The 22392-nt window shown below is 37.7% G+C and overlaps 1 protein-coding gene across 1 annotated transcript in view; it reads left to right on the forward strand.

Moving 5' to 3' along the window:
• Window positions 1-22392, forward strand: part of FBXL4 (F-box and leucine rich repeat protein 4) — a 78399-nt gene that overhangs the window by 19103 nt on the left and 36904 nt on the right. The window contains exons 4-5 of the mRNA XM_059177028.1: window positions 7275-7620; window positions 15800-16044. Of these exons, the coding sequence (XP_059033011.1) occupies window positions 7275-7620; window positions 15800-16044 (591 nt within the window). The remainder of the gene's footprint in view (window positions 1-7274; window positions 7621-15799; window positions 16045-22392) is intronic.

The raw sequence follows: 22392 nt of genomic DNA on the forward strand, positions 1-22392 counted from the left end.
ATGTTGATATATAGTGCCAAATTTCTCTTCAAAGAAGCTCTGCTTATTTATATTCCTGCCAGTATTGTATATGCATACATGTTTTGTCCAGGCCTCACCTGCAGAGTGTGTTCATAAATTTTAATATTTTTGTCACTTTGGTAGGTGAAAATGTTATCTTATGTAACCCTTAAGTTGAAATATTTATTATCTCTGAGGTTGAATATGCTTTCATGTTAAAAAGCCATTTATTTACTATCTGATCATATTATTTGCTCATTTTTCCATTACTTGTTGATACCACTGATCCTTCTATCACTGTACTAATTTATTAAATATATGTGTGTCTTCCATGTGCTAAGTGTTGATTTGTGTACTGGGGATACAGCAGTGAGCAAGAACAAAATAGACAAGAAGCCCTGCCAATCTGAATTAATTCTAACCCCAGAGCAGTTTGTGGACCCCTGTTAAGTTGTCAGTCCCCAGCTGCCACTGAAGGAGGAGTGGGGACAAGGATCAGTTATACTGCTTCCTTGAAGGCCCTCGTCCCCTCAGCTCTAAGGGAACACCTCCCCAGTCTCAGGAAACAAATGCAGAGTACAGCTCAGCTCAAGCTGGAGTCTGCTGGGAAAGTCTTTATTTGTTCTTTTCAGAATGACCTTGATAATTAATCGTGAATATTATTAATGAGCCTATAAAAAAAAAAAACAGAAAACCACATAATATACAGATATGTTTTGGTTTGTTTCTGAGAAAAAAAGTACTTTGGGCAGGATCCTTTCTTATGCGAGAGTTGTTTTTATTGGATTCTGTCATTCTTTGTGTCTTTCCTACAAAGTTAAGCTTTTTCCCCTGAAAAGCTAGGCAAATTTGGGAATGAGATCTATGAACATGTAATATCTTGAAACCATAATGTCTGCATAATTCATTTTGAATATAAATCGTGCTCTTGGGTTCCTAGAGTTGTGATATATGGTTGTGATTAAAGTGACAACTTTATTTACAAATGTAGCAATAATTAGAATTTGCTTATTTTATTTTTAGCTTTATTCCACAGAAAATACCATTCCTTTAAATTTTAAGAGAAAAGGAATCTAACCAATATATGTTATTGCAGGATAAAAAAGGACCTTTTAAATTTTACTGATTATGAAATCAGTAGAGGTTTCATTGTTTAAAAAAAAATCTTGTTATAAAATATCAAGAAAGAAAATACACGGAAAAAACAAAACAAAACAAAACCTACAACTCTCCCCAGATTCAGTAACTGTTAACATTTTGGTGAATTTCTTTAAACAGAAACATTGACCACCTTCTCTGCCACTTCACTACTGGGAACAAAACAAGGAACCTGACAAACCTGGCTCTTGTTTGAGTGTTACAGGCCAGCCTGGAAGAAGACTGGGAGATCATAGAGATCATGTGCTGGTGGAGGGCAAACCTGGTCTGTGGGGCTCAGAGAAGTCTTCCTTAAGGAAGTGACTTAACAGAGACCCAAAAGTTGAGTGAAGCTTTAGTTTGGATAGGAAAGGTGGAGAAAGAACAGCACATTGCAAAGGTGAAGTCGTGAGGTGAGGTGTTGGAGTTTGAAGAAGTCACAAGGTTTGAGTGTAGACAACAAGCTAGCAAAGGGCCACAAGCGTGGAAGTGCCATTCTTTAGATCTAGACTAGTGGTTTCTAGACTTTGGAAATCACAGGGCTCTTAGATCCAGTGTCTGAGAAGCAGACCTTGAGAGGACTGTTGTTATGCGGAGGATTGCAACGGAAAGGCTCCTGGAGGAACCTCTATGAGAATGGGGAGAGCACTGCAGGGAAGGGAAAAAGTCAGACAAGGATGCACTTTCATAAGAAGTCCCAGTCAGCCTCGAGGAAAAGTTGCTGAGGAGCCGGGCTCTTAGGTTCCTACACCGGTTTATCTTGGACTAGGGGCTAGAGAAGTGGCAAGGGGAATGGAAATCTGCCAGGCACAGGCCACCCTCTGGACGAAGAGGCTCTAGGAGCCCGAGTAGTTCTCTGAAGAAGGCTGCAGGGGGACGTGAGGTGGGCCCACAGAACTGCCCAGGAGGTCTGAGTGGAGTACAGGTAGGGGGCGTTGGCTCTCATAAACTAGGAAACATAATAATAGTAAACATCAGAGAACTGATATAGATTGTCAGATTATTTACTTTGCTAAATAAGTACACCTCTGAAGGCAAACCCTTGAAATAACTAACATTATTTATCATCATCATCACTTTATAAAAGAAACCTCAGTTTATACTGGGAAGTTGGCATGATCAGAATCTAAAGAGTGGTTGGCGACTTTACATGCGTATGTGTGCGTATTTTTATATACACCAATACACTTCCTTATTTTTCACATTTGTTCATGGAGATCTCCATGTTGTTTAGGAACCCCGGGACTGTACTGCCTATTATTTTAATTGAGCACATGGTTTTATGCCTACCTTAAGAATTAGCAAGCGAGTGTGTTGGGAGTGGCTCAGGAATTGGCATGAAATGGACTTGTAGTACCAGAACATTCAAAAATTAAAAGCAGTCTTTCCCCATTTTGTCTGGTTTCCTTTTTTTTGTTCAGTAAGTGAAGTAGACAAGTTACAGGTAGTTCTATAAGATCTCAAAGTCTTCTGACATCTTGCCTAGCACCTGATTCAGAGAAAAGAAAACCAGTAGTATCCAATGTCCCTGTACTGAGGGTAGGATCTTAATGGATGCTTATGTAAGGGTCAGAAGATAGGCTAGCATGGGGTTACACATTGGAAGAAAGAGACAGGAAAAGAGGAGAAAGTAAAAGGATAAATTGAGGTCATATTAAAGAAACTGATTAGAATAAAGTTATTTGGGGATAAAATTCAGTGGTATGGATTTTTCTGAGTGTTAAAAACACTTGTTATATAACACTGAAGTTAAGAAAGCAGAAAGTGGCTGTCGTAGAGTGAATTTGCTGCCAAAGGGAGTTGCTTAGACAACAGTTTCACAAATTGGTCATAGTGTGGTCCTGACTTTGTAGGCCAAGAAGCATGATTTTGTTAAAGCAGATGCTAGTTAGTTCCAATTAGAGATGGGCTGGGAGGCAGGCAGTGAGTAGGCGTGTATCAGAGTACTCTTCTCTTATTCTTGTTGGTGCTCCTCTTCTGTCCTTTCACTTTCGGCTGATGGAATGCAGCAGTGTTAGCAAGAGAACTTTCTTTGTGCTGGCTGCTAGACACGCTGACCAACCAGGAGAAATTGTGGTTAGAAGGGAAGCTTTTTGCATCCATGTGCCAAGTTTCCAACCTAAGTATGCTGGAAAACTCGTTTCTCTGGTTTCCATTGGTGAACATCTCTCTTTCTCTAGGGAGCCCTAGAGGGACGTTCTCAATGGGGGCAGCAACAAATTAACATCATGGTGGTGGAGTGGTTTGTTTCTTTGTTTCTAGGTACTGGACACATAGTAGGCATTCAGTAGTACTATCAACAGAATGGGGAAATAGGTGGGCGGATGAAGAGAATGCCCTTGGTTACCATCCCAGAATTAAGTGCTCTGAGCACAGCCAGAATGGAATTCCAAGCTGAATTTTCATATGTAATACTGTAGATTTAAATACTTACATAGGACGTTGGAGTCTGTCAGATTTGTCACACACACACACACACACACACAGTATGTGACTACATAGTAAACAGATAAATGTATAGACTACAGAGGGCATGACTTAAAGCAGTCTGATCTCCTTAACACTGTACTGGGTCAAGAGGATTGAAAGAGTTGGGCTGTCTCCCAGTAAGGAATGTGTGTATGTGTGTGTGTGTGTGTGTGTGTATGTGTTCATCCACATGTGTGCACATGTACATTTGTTTGTATTTGCTTGCTTGTTTTCTCTGGCTAGATTTTAAGATTCTGGCTTCAGTTTTCTAGAATAAAGTAATATTGGCATATTATCTTATTGAATAAAATAGATACCATTCTCTTTCTAACTTTGAAATAATATATTGTAATTCTATTAGGAAATTTTAAATAAAAAAATGCTTTAATGCAGACACCTCAGGATCAATTTGTATTGGTCTTATGGTTAATGTTAGTTTAATTCAGATGGCCACAGACATATAAGATAATTTTTCTTTTTTTATAATTTTTGCTTTTTAGATTATCAAGAAAAAGTAAAATATAAATAATTTAGATACATGAAATTTTTTTATATTTAGACATATTTTTAAATATTTCTAAAAACTGGTGATTTAAAAAAACAAACATGATGATGTTCTTTGTACTATCATATCTACAATTTAAGATATATGTGTAAGTAAATATAGAATATTCATGCTACATAGAAGAAGCAAAAATGTTACTAAAATAACATTAATACTGATATGTTTAAATATACTAGAAAGTTAAGGAAGTTAATTTAAAGCATCATCTAACTTTGTCCATTCTGCAAGGTAGGTAGGGAGGAGTTTAGTGGATTAATACCTTATTAAAATAGAATCTTCTCTAGGCAGTGCTTTTCTTTAAGCTGTTTGTAAATTTATAATGTAATTTGTATTATAAAGCAGTTCAAACTATACGTGAAGAACATGTGTTAGTTGTGTGTTTATTTATTGCAAAGGACCTGGCAGAGGTGATTTCTATATCACATTTTCAGTGTTTCTGTTAAGCCTCATAAAAACTCCTCAGTGAAGCTAAATCATAATAGATGGGGTTAGACCACATGTGTTGTGACCCAGTATGGGCCATTACTTTACAGGGTCCTGTGCAGTCCTTGTTTCCCAGACAATAGCGTTCCTCTAACATCTGATGTCATTTTAGCGTGGCAACAAGTAGTAAGAGTTTACTGTTTACATATAGTAAAACCATTTGCCTCATGATTTTTGGAAATATACTGTCCCAAATTAGGAAAGCATTTTCCCACCAACACGGTTTTAAATGATTCATACTTCAGTTCCTTGTATCTGTATGGCTAGCTCTATTTAACTGCATAGGTTTACATTAGAGTGTTGAAATCAGTTCTATTGTTAGGAACCCTCAAGATTTTTGCAGTTACGCTCTAGGGGTACTTGGGTCTAGCCTGGCACTCCTGGTGGGCTTTACTGCCTTGTCACAGGAAGAGCAAGATGCCCAGCGTGCTTTCCTTCACTCTGAAACTGCCACAACTTGCTCTACTCCTTAGAACTCTTCCCTCATCTCCCAAGGTTGGTTAGAGAGTGACACTGATCTCTCCATTCCTACTTCCGTGTTATCTCCAGGTATAACAGTCACAGGCTCTTTGTTTGATGGGTTTTATAAAAGCAGCAGATATGAAGTGATTATAAAGGTGCTCGTAACTGCGAAAGTTCCTACTATAATGGTTAGTGATGTGTTTAAATAATCCCTGAGAACTTCTGCCATGTGCTTCCAGATTGGTGCTCTGTGCCTTTCTCGCTGCCATCTTGGCCTAAAGACCATTAGGGTACCTGCATGTTGATGACTTCTGTAGTTTTGACTCACACTCTTTTGTCTATTTCAGTTTCCTAAATGCCTTGCTATAATCAATTTTTACTTAAATCTTGATAGGTCACTTGGCCAAGGAAATGAATAGATGATATATTAAAAAGAAAGAACCTTATATGATTCATAAATTTATGAAAACATTTTATTTTTTTTATTTTTTTTTTAAGATTTTATTTATTTATTTGACAGAGAGAGATCACAAGTAGGCAGAGAGGCAGGCAGAGAGAGAGAGGAGGAAGCAGGCTCCCTGCTGAGCAGAGAGCCCGATGCGGGACTCGATCCCAGGACCCTGAGATCATGACCTGAGCCGAAGGCAGCGGCTTAACCCACTGAGCCACCCAGGCGCCCTATGAAAACATTTTAAGTGTTATTGGTAATCAGTGAATTATAAATTATATCTTGTGGAGATGTGGCTTACCATGAAATTACAGATTATTTTTAAAAAATAAATAAAACTTTCATTAGTCATTCTTTTTGAAGAGTTCATGTATTATTTTAGAGAGAGAGAGAGAATGTGTGCGTGCAGGGGGTAGGTGAGGTGTGGGGGGTAAAGAGAGAGAGGGAATCTTAAGCAGACTCCGTGCTGAGTGTGGAGACACAGGACTCAGTTTCATAACCCTGAGATCATGGCCTAAGCTGAAATCAAGAGTCAGAGGCTTAACTGACTGAGCCACTCAGGCATCCTTCAGTAGTCATTCTTAAATGCCATTGGCATAAGCTTCTTTGAAAGCAGTTTGAAGTATGTGTTGAGAGACTTAGAAATACTTAGTCTTTCACATGAAATCTGTATTTAAAAAATTCTGCTAACTAAAGTCATTAGAAATGGAAAGATGTTTATTAAAGTGTTTTTTTTGGTCTGCACTTTAAAGTTTCTCTGATATATTTGGGAACAATATTAGAAATGGTTACTAATAACACATATGTGAGAATATTACATATCTAATGATGCTACATTATGGAGAATCTTTAAATAATTTTGGAAAATAGTTTTATAAGGAGACCTCTATGAAGGGATGGCATGTGAGTTGGACCTTGAAGAATCAATGGGCTGATAATTGCAGGTTGAGCATTTTGTTTTGGGGAGACAACATGACCAAAGACACAACGATGGAAATGAGTTTATTATCCAGAAGGTAATGACTAATCTGGCTGGAACGTGGGGTTCATCTTGGAGGAGTAGGAGAAAATGTTATTTACGTGGTATGTGTTAGATACTTGCTAGATACGGAACATACACAGATGGCTGAAAGAGGAGAATAATGGGAATTCAGAGGAAAAGCATATAAAAGCAAGAATTTCGTGAAAAGTTTGACAAAACTTAATGACCAGATGAAAGAAAACCAGAGATAAGGGAAGTTTTGAGTTTATATGACACCAGTAAAGAAATGAAAAAGCTGGACAAGGAGACCCCGGTGTGACAAGACACTCAGTGTCATTTCCACAGTTGGTTTAGGACAGGGACACGTAAGAGCTTTGTTCATCCTGTGCGCCTTATTGTGACTTAGGGTTTCCTTTTTCTGTAAAACCAAATGGTGTTCCTTATGTAGTTCTAGCGATGCGAGTTTCTAACTGACCAATGTGAAATTTGCCAGAAAGAACTTTCTAGGGAATTATAAAAATAATTTAAGCAGTATAGATATTTCAAAGTATATGGCATTTAGTATATATTTCTTTTATGTACTGGAAACAATACTTGTGTTTGATTCTGTTCACCTTATTTCATACCTTTGTGCATCACATGAACATATTGGGAATGGGGCCATAATCCTAAAGTAACAGTAAATTTCATTCCAAAGCGTATTATAGGTAAGTTTCTTTCTTTGGCAGATGGGAGATTCTTTGGTCCGAGAAACCGACGAAGGTGAATGCTTCCCAGGCTCGCCAGTTTAAACCTTGTATCAGGCAGATAAATTTTCCCACAAACCTCATACGGCTGGAAGTAAATAGTTCTCTTCTGGATTATTACACTGAATTAGATGCTGTCGTGTTACACGGTACGAAGGACAAGCCAGTGCTTTCTCTCAAGACTTCACTTATTGACATGAATGATTTAGAAGATGATGACTATGAAGAAAAGGATGTTTGTGGAATGGATAGTCTTAACAAAAAGTTTAGTAGTACTGCCCTCGGGGAGGGGCCAAATAATGGATATTTTGATAAACTGCCTTATGAGGTAAGCCAAAGATAATTAGTAGCAGTATTGACATAAGACTATAATTTTTAAATGTTTAGATATTAATGTTTATTTTACTATCAGAGAAATGCAAGTGTTGGTAAAGTGTATGTAATCTCATGTATTATATATAATTAACCTTTGAACAACATGGCTTTTAAACTGTGTGGGTCCACTTATACATAGATTTCTTTTTTTTTACAGTGTAGTACTGTAAATGCATCTTCCTTAGGATTTTCTTAACATTTTCTCTTCTCTAGATTATGTCATTGAAAGAATATAGTCATAATACATATAATATATAAAATGTGTTACTTGACTATTTGTGTTCACTGTAAGGCTTAATTAAGTCAACAGTAGGCTCTTAATAGTTGACTTTTTGGGGAGTCAGAAGTTATATATGGATTTTCAGCTGTGGGCGGGGGGGGGATGACAGCCTTAACTTTTGCTATTGTTCAAGGGTCAGCTATGTTTTGATTTTGAAAAAACTAGACAAAATTATGTTACGTAATCTTACCACTTCTGTCTTGCATTAAGAGTGTTAGTAAGACTGTGAAAGGGATGCTTATCTACTTGATAAGCCCATTGTTTCCCCAAGTGTCCTTTATTCTTCTCTGCTAACTCTCATTTATAATCTATGACTAGTTATAATTTTTGGTCTAGGTAGGTGGAAGGTGCCTCTGCCGAAAGCCTTGTTTTCACTGTGTCTCTCTAGGGGCATTTATGCAGTATGTTTAGCATCCCTGGCTCCCAGGCATCAGATGCCAGAAGCGGACCACGAGGCATTTTTTGTCCCTCGCTGACAACTGCTATGTGTGGTTAAAAACAATATAACCAAGTCTTTTTAGGAAAGATTTATAAACACAAATTTTAGCCAATTTAGACTATCCTCTTCCAAACTGGTAGGTATTGCAGGTTTCTTTGTAATAACACAAGTAGCTTAACTTGCATGGAACAGTGAGATGGTCTCTTGAAGGCCTAAGGGTCACCACAATGTCCGTACAACATTTACAGTTAAAATGCTGCCATACATCCTGTGGAGTAGCTAAGGCTGCCACGAAAAGATGAAGTTAAGGATCCAGGGTAATTTAGTCAGTAAGCCATGCGCCAGGATCCCACCCAGGCTGTCTGGGTCAAGTCTTGTGTTATAGAAAGAAAGCTTCACAGATTGGATGAGACCCGCTGGCCCCTGGGTGAGAGGACTGAGGAAAGATGAAGGGAGAGTTGAGTTGGCGAAAGAGGAGCGTGGGATCCCGACAGGGTTGTCCCTCAGGGCTTCAGGGAGCATCTGCCCTCACAACAGTGGGAGCAGTTCATCAGGAGGAAACGAAATCACTTCTTTGATTCTTACCCACTTCCTAAAACTACAAGGTAGAGATTTAAATTCAGCAATTATGTTTTGAACAGTTTTTGAATTTTATCCAGACTTGAGAAATGGCTGACAGAGAGCATTCCAATGAATAACTGAGGGGAACTTCAGGCAGAGGGAAGAGAATGTACAGAGGTGAGAGGAAGTGAACACGTGTGACCTGTTTGGGAACTCCCGCCTTTCAGGGTGACTGGAAGAGGATTTGATAGCAGAGGCCGTAGGAGATGAAACCGGATGGAGGCTCAGAACTGCCTCGGTGCCTAACTCCACGGCACACCATTCGTGTCGATGGGAGCAGGACATCCTAGCCCTGGCGGTGCACAGTCTGCGTCGGAGAGGTCTTGCAGGTTTTACTGAGAGATTTGCGTTTTATCCCTTCAGCCCGTGTTCCTCAGGGTGCTGTGTTTCTTCAGTACACAGCGAGATTAATTGGGGGAACTCCTAGATACTTGAGACCTTATATAAATAAGTTTTGGTAAGAAATTAGAGGAGATCCAAGATTATATACCCATAATAGTTTCACACTCACTTTCTTGTATTCTCTTGTATTCTTTGTAATGCTTTTTTGAGAGGGAGAGAAAGGTGGGGAATAGCTAACATTCCAGGAATTACCCATAATATGCAGGCACTTTTGCACCTGTGTTGGCCCACAATTAGAATAATTGCCCAAGTTTTTGGCCTTCATGTAAATTCCGTCTTTCCCATGTGTCATGGTATAAAGAAGACCGTGAACCTTTTCTGTAGTCAGTAGGGAAACACTGAAGGTTTTATTTAATTTATTTTAAAAATGAGAATAAGAAAATGAGATTTCTGTCTTAGATTACCCCGCTGGCAAATGACGAGGAGACCGAGAGGAGGGCAGGGTGGGAGGCAGGGGACAGCAGTTCGGAAACTACTGCTGTCATTGAGGCAAGAAATGATGAAGCCTGGATATTGGAAGATTTGGAAAGGAGATGAATAGGAGAAATATTCCAGAGCTCAGATGGTAGAAATTGAAAGTAACTAGTAAATGTTCATCTCTAGAGGAAGCAGAACATCAGACTTTCAGGTTTCTGCTCAAAATGACTAGGTGGACGGACATACCATTAATAGTAAAACAGTGGGTGAAGGTAGGAAGAGCACATTGACTTTGACGTGCCTGTGAGTCCTCAAAGCACCCCAGCTGGTTGAGGAGAGTAGGCAGTTAGTATTTCAGTTTGAAACGCAGGAGGAAGGTCTGACTTTATATGTGACTGAGTCTACTTGGAAGAGGTGAGGGGCACTGTGGTAGATAAAATTAATTGGTGAAAGTCTTAGAGTATGAATCAAAGGCCAAGAGCAGAATTCTGGGAATACTAACATTTAGGAGTCCCATAGAGGAAGACCTGTCAGAAAAGGCCCTTGAGATGAAGATGACAGTGTCTTAACAGTGAAGCAATGGGAAGTGAAAGAGGCATAGAAGACATAAAAAGGACATAGCCACATTGCTGCGGAGAGCTAAATTACAAGTGCCCACAGGTTTTGGTTGCTTGGAGTTCTTTGATAATCCTGTAGGATAATCAGTGGAAGCTGATTCAGTGGAGTTGTGAACCTAAGGTGAAGAATGGGAAAACCTTGTCATATTTGATTAGGGCATGAAGGAGGGTAAGAGAAGCAGAGACAAAAACTGTTTACTTTGAGTATAAGCAGAAAAGTATTTCTGTTAATACACTCTGTTTATGATCTGTGACATGGAGAAGACTGTCCACCAATAGGGAATACTTGGTCATCTTGCCTAACACTTCGCCCCTTTGGGTGGCACTTAAAAAAGGCATATCAGAATGAGGGAGAGTATGAATTAAAAGAATTATCTGTTCTAACTTACCTTCTAAAAGGAGAAAGGACAAGTGAATGGTGGAGGAAGCAGCAGAGTAGGAAGGTATCTGTCTGTGATGCAAGTTGGGAGAGATTTCAGCATGCTTCTGCGCTGAAGGGAAGGGGCAGCAGAGATGGAAGGCTTCCAGTACAGATCAGGGGTTTGCTCAGGACCACAGAGGCATGGGGCGGAAACCAGGAGAAGGAATCTGTAGTCTGTGGACATTACGCAGCCCTGACGAAAGCCAAGCACCATGCAGAGAGAGCACCAAACACTGAATGATCTGTCCTGGACTAAAAAGAGAAACTTAAAAAAAAAAAAAAAAAATACCCAAATTATTTTAAGATAATTCAAATTATTTAAAGTGGAAAAAAAACCCCATTTTTAAATATGTCAACTGACAGTGTTTCCATAGTTGAAAATAATTGTTTTATGAGTAGAGCGGGTTTTGAGGGCGAATAGACCAACTCTGGAGAGTCCTCCCCACTATCACATCCTACATGCACTGTAGTATCAAATAGTACTTCATGCTAGGCTATCCCCATATAAAAACACACTGTGATAGATACCAGGTATGGAATGATTAATGGGTATTGTCGTGTAGGCCTGAAATGAGTTCTCTCTTATTTAATCAAAATCCAAAGGTGCTTTTTCACATGGTAATATCATGATCTCAGTGACTTTTCCTTATGCTTTTTCTGTTTTGATATTTGCTTAAAATGTAATATTAAGTATCAGAGGATGTTTTCACACAAGATGCACATCTTTTAACATTAGTGTCCTTCGTTTGGAATGATGTCAGAAATTGCTGGGTGTTATTTAAATTACAAATCATCTAGAAAAAGTGAATTATTGATCCTCTGATACAGGGATATATTTAATTTTTAATGCCTTCTTGTACTAACTGCTTAAAAATGTCCTGATATAACTTTTAATATTGTAGTTAAAACAACAGATTTTTAATTCATTCTACAAATATTTAAGGTCCTACTGTTGCCAAGACCAGATGGCTTTCATAGGTTCTTTCAGACATTTAAGAAACAGATAAATCCTATAGTATTTAAACTCTTCCATGGCATAAAGAAAAAGGAAAATTTTCAACATTTTTATGAAACCGGTTTAACATTGTAGCACATACAAAGTCTACAGACCAGTTTTACTTCTGCAAACAAATACAACAAAGTAAATAGAATTATTTTAAAAGATGGTACAACAAAATCATTCAGGATGTGTTCCTGGAATTCAAGGGTGTTCTGGTATTAGAGAATTGTTTTTGCTATAAGAGAATTATAATACCATAGTTCTAGGTCAAAAGGAGAAAAATCCTCTCTCATCTTTATAGATACATAAATTTAGTTGACAAATGACAGCTGGATGGATATCCAAATATCCATTTCTGTTAAACAATTGTATACCTTGTTAAACTTCTTGTAATTGTCTATGACCAAATATTACTAACCAAAGCTAACATCATATTTACTTATCAGACACTAGAAATGGGTTTTCCACTGTGGTAGCCACTAGCCACATGTACTATTGAGCACTTGAAATATGGCTGGTCTAAATTGAGATGTGCTGAAAGTATAAAATACAGGATTGCAAATACTTTATACAAAAAAAGTAAAACATTTCAGTGATTTTATATTGATTACATTTGAAATGATCATTTAAAAATATTATTAAATAAACTATTAAAATTAATGTCACTGTTCTTTTGCTTTTATTTTTAACTTCATGAGGGAATAATTGAAAATACAATTGTCTATATTTAAAGTGTACAACATGTTTTCACATATACATTCTAGAACGATTACCAAGATCAAGATGGGTGACACATACATCACCTTGTATTGCTAACTTTTTTTTTACTGTTTGTGTTGGAAATCCTTAAGATTTACTTTCAGCAACTTTCAAGTATACAATATAGTATTATTAACTGCACTCTTTGACTTTTTAAAAAATGTGTTTACTTTCAAAGTTACATATGTACCTCACATTTGTGGCTCACATTTAAATTAAAGCCAGGAACAAGACAACACTATTACTTCCCATTATTCTAAAGCATGAGCTAATGCTGGAAATATGAGAAGGAAAAGACATAATTTTTGGAATGGAGGCATCATCATCATCATCATCATGATAAAGTCATCACTTGCAGGTGATATGATTACGTACTAGAATTCTTAGGAGACTAGGCTAAAACTACTAGGAACAGTAAGTAAGTTGGCAGGTCACAAACTTAGTAGACAAAATTCAGTAGCTTTTAGGAACTCTAGGGACATGAAAGATGATTAAATAATAAATTGTACCATGCCCTTGCCTAAGAAGACACAATCAAGTAAAGGTGTCAGTTTTCCTTAATCGGTATATTCAGTGACGTCCCAATTAAAATAAAGAATTTTTGTTTTTTAATTGAAAAATTTACCTGAAAAAAATCATGAAAATACTCAGAAAAATTCTGGAAAAGAAGAGTGATGGAAAGGGCACTAGTCTTCTCAGATTATAAGACATATTCTGAACCTATGAGAATGATATTTGTGGGTCAACAATGAAGAAAGAGTCTGCTTTGCAACCAGACAATCCAGGGCATCTCAGTGCATGAACTCTAAAAAAGTTAGAACAAAACTCATTTGACTCAGAGGTCTATTGATGTGAGAGAAATAACAGATAAATAAATGGAACAGAATAGACAGAAACAGACCAACAGAAAAGAAACATTGGCAACTCCCTTGGCAAAGGGTTACATTTCTGTAGTTAAAAAAAGAAGAATAAACAAACAACAGTACCAAACTGTTTTTGCTTTGTTTCCTTTTTTTTCTGCTTTCAGAATGATGAAATTTATTGATTCTAGGGCTGTCTAGGACATAAGTGAATAAGTACTTTTTAAAAAAATTATTTATTTGAGAGAAAGCGCATGTGAGGGGAAGGGTGGAAGGAAAGAATCCCAAGCAGACTCCTCTCTGAGCACAGACCCTGATGCGGGGTGCCGTCCCACAACCCATGAGATCATGACCTAAGCCAAAACCAAGAGTGGGTCACCCAACCGACTGAGCCACCCAGGTGCCCCTGCATGGGCACTTTTTTACACAGTTCGTAGTGAATCAGTGCAAACACTCTGAAGGGCAATTTTGTGCTTATGTCAAAATTTAAAAGCATGAAATTCACCCTAAGGTATATTTGCAGAGTTTGCCAAGATATGCGTACATGCACATACACAACGTTACTGCAGTATTAAAATGGAATTATGTCAGTGAGAAATTAGTTAACAGTATGCCATATCTATAGAAAGAAATAGGGTGGATTTCTATGTGCAGATAAAGAGGTACCTATAAGATACAGCATTAAATGAGAAAAGCCAAGTATAGAACAATGTATATAGTATCATTCTTTCAGTGCAAATCCAAAATGGGATTTTGTGCATATTCATTGGAAGAGATCAGAAAAGCGTAAGGACTTACCTACCAGTGGGGAGAAGGTTCGTTAGATTTGATGATAGACTTCTCATTTTCTACCTTTCTTCAGTGTTTGGGTTTTCTAATGTTTTCCTCCAGTTTTCTTTTGTTCTTTGTGTAAGTGTTTTAGATGTTAGAAGTTAGCATATTGTTGGGGTGTTGAGATTTAGACTAATTTTTAATTTCCTTTTAGTTCCTTTTTTAAAATATCACTAACCTTTAATATTTTTTAAAGTCCAGTTCAGTCTTAAAGAGCGAAAATACCCCAAGCCCTACTGAACACAATCTATGTACTAGTCAGCAATGCTCCTATTTTATGTACCCTTTAAGCTTATTCTAAATATCATGTTATCACAGTTTTGTAATTTTTTGGCCTAAAACAGTGAAATTCTGACCTGAAATGAAATTGGGCTTACATAGTCAAATAAATTAAAGAACATCATTTAGGTTAAAGGGCATATTTGCAAAACAAAAAGTGTAGCTAGACAAATACATTGCATTAAGCAAGAAACTCAATATTCCCTCTCATCTAAAGATTTTTAGCATTTAGCAAATATTTGATCTTCTTTTTTCTTTGTTTCTTGGTCCAGAAGAGGCTATTCAGCAGTAGTTTAGAAAAATTAGTTTAGAAGCCCCAAACTGCTCACCATAAAAACAAAACAAAACAACAAATCTTGGACTAGTTCAAGGAAATTATTTTAATTAGAGATAAAAATCTTTTGGATTCCTCCTGTTTAAGACTTTTTGTATGTGTTTGCTACATCATCCCTGCCAGCAGGCCCCTGTTTTCTCTTTCCTCAGGGAACTCTCTAGCAGCTCCTTGGCTGGTTTCACTTCCTGCCTCCCTGCCTCCAAGAGTAACCCCTGCAGTGTGAGCTTTCCAAACACAGATCTGACCAGGTCATTCTGCAGTGTAAATCCCTTCCAGACTCCTTATAGCTTCCCGAGTACATTCAGGCTCCTCTCTGAGGCTCTTTGTAACGCAGCCCTTAAACATCAACTAGTCTTTCACCTAGTTTGCCTCTCACGCTTGAGAGCTGAGCCTTCCAGGTACAAGTAGCCTCTCCCTTTGGGGTTAGGCCTGTATCTTCCCGAGCCGCCTCTGCTCCTGTCTTTCAAAGCCATTAAAACATGTCATTGTACTTTCCAGTTCCCACTGGACTCTGCAAAACTCCGAAAATGGCAACTCTCATCTCTCACCACGTTTGAGGTGTAGCAGATGGCTCAGGAAATGTTGAGTCTATGAAAAACTATTAGTCAACAGATTGCCAAAATAGATGTTTGTACTGTAAAAAAAAAAAAAAAAAAAAAAAAAAGTGGTAGACATGAGCCAAGTATACTTGAAACAATTTTGGAATGTAATCTATCTTGTCTTATGTAAGTATGGTTTCTTCTGACTTTGGGTAATGCTGTGGTGTCGATGTCCTAGGTGAAAATACTGTTAGGAAACACGTGATGTTGCTGTTCTTTGTTAGAGCATACGCTGTACTTCAGTGATACTGGTTTTTAATCTGTTTGATGTAGCTCATTCAGCTGATTCTGAATCATCTGACGCTGCCAGACCTGTGTAGATTAGCCCAGACTTGCAAACTGCTGAACCAGCATTGCTGCGACCCTCTACAGTACACCCACCTCAACCTGCAGCCGTACTGGGCAAAGCTCAATGACAGCTCGCTGGAATTTCTGCAACCTCGCTGCACCCTCGTCCAGTGGCTTAATTTATCCTGGACTGGCAACAGGGGCTTCATCTCTGTGGCAGGATTTAGCAGGTTAGTGCCAAGCCGTGCTTTGCTCATTCTACCACTAAGCAGTACTTAACAATGGGGTTGTTCCCGTAAGAAAAGTTTGAAAGTATCTACCATATCCTTTACAGAAATAAGAAAGAAATCCATCTTGTGTATCATCACGTTCGGCATGCTTCTACTTACCAAAGCAAGTGAATTTCACCGTCCTCTTCAGCTAAACTTCACAATACTATGAAGGAAAACGCTGCCCTTTACCTCTTATTTTGTAAATCCCAAGTATCTTTCAGCAGAGCTCCTCTTTTTCTTTCTCATATTTTCAGCACCGATGATTAACACATTTTAAAAACTATTTCCAAATCAAAATCCACCTCTCTAATGTGATTTGTCAGAAATGGAAAACAATTTATTATAGAACATTTTTAATTAAATCTTAATTACATGTGCAATGCATAACCCAAATTTAGAAGCTCATTTAAACTAATTATGTTGAAAATGCAATTGCATGCTAAGTAGGCGGCCACACTTGCAGACCTGCCCAGGTGTTTCTGCTCCTTTCTATTTAAGCATTTCGTTTTCTTACTATTAAATGTCACCTGTTAAACATTTGAAAGCTTGCACAAGTGCATATTCATTTAGTAATGCCATATTAATTCTGCCTATGATACAAACAGGTGTTTTTCTCTTAACCTTGATGAGGTTATTCTCATTGTACATTACAGTATAATCCCATCATTTCATTAAGTTAAATAATGGAGGAGTTGAAACTTTGGGGAAATTACCTGTTATTTTTGATTAATGAATAATCTATCCTGTTTTTAGAAGTTAAAAATAAACAATAGCTCTCCCTTCACACACTCTCAGTGGATATGTTCTTGAACAGTGGTTTATGAATTAGAAATTTGTATATTGAGCCTTGTTTTCCCTTGACTAGACTATAAAAATAAAGATGCAGTTCCAGAAATAAATATTTGATGCCATAAGATTCGGATGAAATAATAATGTTTGGGGTAGTAACCGTGTGTTCAAAGTGCTAATATTGATAGTTTATGCAACAAAGTAAAAAATAAACACAAGCAGTAATGGCTTATAGCACATGTTGAAACCCTGGATTCCCTGAGTTACTTTCTTTCCCGCCAAAAATAGAGCCAGGGAAGGGTGTTCTTAGATAAAACATTATGGTATTGTGGGTCAGAGAGTATAAATATTTTTTTTATAACATGCTATGTATACAAAATGTTTTCTATTATATAAATTTGCTTAGGAGATATCTATGGTAAAAAAAAAAATAGACATTTCTTTTTTAGCAGAATGATTTTGGTGAATTTTTATAGAATCCACATTTTAAAAATTGCTGGACATTTGACAGCTATCCAGTGAAACACAGCTGTATCCTTTTTTAAAAAAATTTTTTATTTCTTTTCAGCCTAACAGTATTCATTGTTTTTGTACCACACCCAGTGCTCCATGCAATCCGTGCCCTCTCTAATACCCACCACCTGGTTCCCCCAACCTCCCACCCCCTGCCCCTTCAAAACCCTCAGATTGTTTTTCAGAGTCCATAGTCTCTCATGGTTCACCTCCCCTTCCAATTTCCCTCAACTCCCTTCTCCTCTCCATCTCCCCATGTCCCCCATGTTATTTGTTATGCTCCACAAATAAGTGAAACTGTATGATAGTTGACTCTCTCTGCTTGACTTATTTCACTCAGCACAATCTCTTCCAGTCCCGTCCATGTTGGGGTATTCATCCTTTCTGATGGAGGCATAATACTCCATAGTGTATATGGACCACATCTTCCTTATCCATTTGTCCATTGAAGGGCATCTTGGCTCTTTCCACAGTTTGGCAACCGTGGCCATTGCTGCTATAAACATTGGGGTACAGAAGGCCCTTCTTTTCACTACATCTGTATCTTTGGGGTAAATACCCAGTAGTGCAATTGCAGGGTCATAGGGAAGCTCTATTTTTAATTTCTTAAGGAATCTCCACACTGTTCTCCAAAGTGGCTGCACCAACTTGCATTCCCACCAACAATGTAAGAGGGTTCCCCTTTGTCCACACCCTCTCCAACACATGCTGTTTCCTGTCTTGCTAATTTTGGCCATTCTAACTCATGTAAGGTGATATCTCAATGTGGTTTTCATTTGAATCTCCCTGATGGCTAGTGATGATGAGCATTTATTCATGTGTGTGATAGCCATTTGTATGTCTTCATTGGAGGAGTGTCTGTTCATATCTTCTGCCCATTTTTTTATAGGATTGTCTGTTTTGTGTGTGTTGAGTTTGAGGAGTTCTTTATAGATCCTGGATATCAACCTTTTGTCTGTACTGTCATTTGCAAATACTTCTCCCATTCTGTGGGTTGCCTCTTTAAGAGAAGAGAGAAGAACCACATGGTCCTCTCAATTAGTGCAGAAAAAGCATTTGACAAAATCCAGCATCCGTTCCTGATTAAAATGCTTCGAAGTGTAGAGATAGAGGGAACATTCTTGAACTTCATAAAATCTATCCATGAAAAACCCACAGCAAATATCATCCTCAGTGGGAAAAAGCTTGCAGCCTTCCCGTTGAGATTAGGATCACGACAAGGATGCCCACTCTCACCACTCTTGTTCAGCATAGTATTAGAAGTCCTAGCAACAGCAGTCAGAGACAACAAAGAGAAATAAAAGGTATCAAAATTGGCAATGAAGAAGTCAAACTCTCTCTCTTTGCAGATGACATGGTTCTTTATATGAAAAACCCAAAAGACTCCACCCCCAAACTACTAGAACTCATACAGCAATTGAGTAATGTGGCAAGATACAAAGTCAATGTACAGAAATCAGTGGCTTTCTTATACACTAACAATGAAAATATAGAAAGGGAAATTAGAGAATTGATTCCATTTACTATAGCACCAAGAACCATAAGATACCCGGGAATAAACCTAACCAAAGAGGTAAAGGATCTGTACTCGAGGAACTACAGAACACTCATGAAATAAATTGAAGAAGACACAAAGAGATGGAAGACCATTCCATGCTCTTGGATCGGAAGAATAAACATTGTTAAAATGTCTATTCTGCCTAGAGCAATCTATACTTTAAATGCCATTTCGATCAAAATTCCACCGGTATTTTTCAAAGAGCTGGAGCAAATAATCCAAAAATTTATATGGAATCAGAAGAGACCCCGAATTGCTAAGGAAATGTTGAAAAACAAAAATAAAACTGGGGGCATCACGTTACCTGATTTCAAGCTTTACTACAAAGCTGTGGTCACCAAGACAGCATGGTACTGGCATAAAAACACACACACAGACCAGTGGAACAGAGTAGAGAGCCAGATATGGACCCTCAACTCTATGGTCAAATAATCTTTGACAAAGCAGGAAAAAATATACGTTGGAAAAAGACAGTCTCTTCAATAAATGGTCCTGGGAAAATTGGACAGCTATATGTAGAAGAATGAAACTCACCATTCTCTTACACCATACGCAAAGATAAGCTCAAAATGGATAAAAGACCTCAATGTGAGACAGGAATCTATCAGAATCCTAGAGGAGAACATACGCAGTAACCTCTTCGATATCAGCCACAACAACTTCTTTCAAGATATGTCTCCAAAGGCAAAGGAAACAAAAGCGAAAATGAACTTTTGGGACTTCATCAAGATCAAAAGCATCTGCACAGCAAAGGAAATAGTCAACAAAGCTGAATCCTTTTTACTTGCCCTTGCTCCCCACCCCACCCCATACTTCATTTGGAAAGTTTTCCTTCCTGCTAATGGGACCAAGGAGGACTGAAGCTAACCATGACTGTGGGTGTTTAGCCTGCTGTGGCTCAAAATCAAGACCGACTGACTCACAGATGACTAACTGGTGTCATAGCATTATTTTACATTATAAGGACCTTTCAGCTATTTTTAGTTCCTCTCAGAGCTCTTTCTTCAACGTTTCCCACTACTAGAAATTTATTGTTTGTTTTCACCCTTCGTGTATAAGAAATTATAGTGAGTGTTGACTGTGTAAAGAGATGTTTAGCATAGTTCCTACGTCAGTGTAAAGGAAAGATAAAGTTATAAACATGTAAACATCCTTCCTATATTTTTATTAATGAAATAACAAGATGATAACTAATGAGTGCAGACTTTTTTTTAAAGAGTTTTATCTATTTGAGAGAGAAATAGTGAGAGAGAGAGAGCACGAGAGCACAGAGGGAGAGTGAGAAGGAGAAGCAGACTCTCTACTTAGTGGAGGCGCCCACATGGCACTTGTCCCAGCGTCCTGGGACCCTGAGATAGTGAACCGAGCTGAAGGCAGATGCTCAACCGACTGAGCCACCCAGGCACCCCCATGAGTGTAGACTTTAAAAAAAGCATTGGTAGTGAACAGCTGAAGTCCAGCTTCTTTGGCAAAACATTGCATATGACCATGATATCACGAGTAAAATGGAACAGTAATATTAAGTCACTGTTTTAAAACTCCCTTTGTTTTGCTCATTCTGGTGCATGAGCAGAGGCATAAGTTGTGAGAAGAAAGTTAGTAATGCTACTTTTTACATTTTAGACTCAAAATGGATAAAGATCTTCTTTTGCAAGATTAAAACTCCAGTCTACTTTCTCACCAGCTATTTCTCGCCCATTTTCAATTCAGCCATGTTAGTTGCTATGGGGCTGTTTGAATAATCACAAAAGTGCATACATAAATTTAAGTTTTCCATATTTTATGCTAATATTTTAGCCAGTAAAACTATAAATCTTGATAGCATTCCTTTAAGCATAGTCCTTGTTCCCATTAAGAAAATAAAAAGTTTAAATACCAGGAAGAGAGAATTCTTTTTATGGGTGGGAGATATTGGAGTTTTGCCTACTGATTGCTGTTGGCCCCCTTGACTTGACTTCTGAATTGATAGTCATGCTGGCTTGTAGGCAGCATTCCCTGAATAAACAATAAATATTCATGGATTGATTATTAATGAGTAATCTCTGAATAAGTATGGTCTGTTTATGCTCATTACTGTGAAGAAGACTTATTTATAATACTTTGAAGAAAAAAAGTACATTTTGAAACGAGAGCCCAGTGATGATGAGCTGCTTTTGAGCAAGTGTTTGGGAAAAGTTTGATACAGCTTATTTTTGTTGTGGCAAAACCTTTCCTCACAACTTGGAACTGTTTAAGTGCATTTCAAAGAACTTTTTAGGAATTTATATTATTCAGAATAGTAGGAAAATAGGTTGAATTGGAATAACAAGAACCTAAAAGTTTTAATCAGTTATTAAAATCCTATTTTATCTCCAGATTTGTGATTTGCAACTTCAAGTACTGCTCATGCATATCATTACTCATTAGAATCACATCTTTTATAATTCCATTTTTATTTTACAATACAGTTCCCTAAAGTCTCCAATATTTCTTTGCCCCCCTGCCTGTTTGTGCTTTGAGGCTTAATCTATCACTCTGATTCTCAAAAAGCCTTCAGTTTATTTTACCACTACTATGTTTTTTGGATAGTTGCCCAAATTAATCACCTTGATCTCCACCTCAGTTATGTAGAGGTTTTTATCCCTGACTCCTCTAATTGTTAAGAGGAGATCCAAGAAAATATTCTTGGGTGCTTTTTTATATTCAAGGCTTTATTGGGTGTTTTGACACAGAGCTACAATTTTATGGGATAAACGGCTTATTACTTATTCTTTTCTTTAGCTGCCTACCTATGCTTTATATAGTTGTCTCTTTTAGAATGCTAATTCCCAGAGATTTGAAGCAGCTTTAAGACTTTCTTTCCCCTGCTCACAAGTTTTGTTTTTAATGGCTTTATTTTGGATCAGATGTATTAAATAATGTTCCAAATTATAAGATATTAAAGAGTTATCTTAAATATGCTATTTTATAAAACCCAGAGTCAGCTAACAAAATGTACCGCTAGGAATCAGAAGCCATAGATACTTGTGTCTAATTCTCCCCTTACCTTTTCCCCCCCTTACCTTTTTACATCAGGCAAGTTGTGAGGACTGGTGCCTTTTATTTTTATGAGTAAGCTCAGATTAAATCATTTATTCATATGATTTTATTATTTGAGGGTGCAAGTTACCACATAGTAAATTACTTCTTACATGCCTATATTACTGTGGACAATTTAATTCACCACATAAGGTTAAGCCATTTCTTTCTTTCCCCATAGCAAGAGACCTAGTTTAGGTCTTCTCTTGATACCCTCAGTATCAGGAAATACTTTATGAGAATTCATATCATGGAATGAAGAGACTATAGAAAATAAAGAAGCTGTAGTTCTCCTTTAAGGTGACCAGTATCACAATTGAGACGAATAAATAGATGACCAAGACAAAAACATGAATGTAATTATGCAGTAACATAAAACTTACATGAGG

This window comes from Mustela lutreola, chromosome 6 (genome assembly GCF_030435805.1).
Source record: "Mustela lutreola isolate mMusLut2 chromosome 6, mMusLut2.pri, whole genome shotgun sequence".
In the NCBI taxonomy this organism is placed as follows: Eukaryota; Metazoa; Chordata; class Mammalia; order Carnivora; family Mustelidae; genus Mustela; species Mustela lutreola.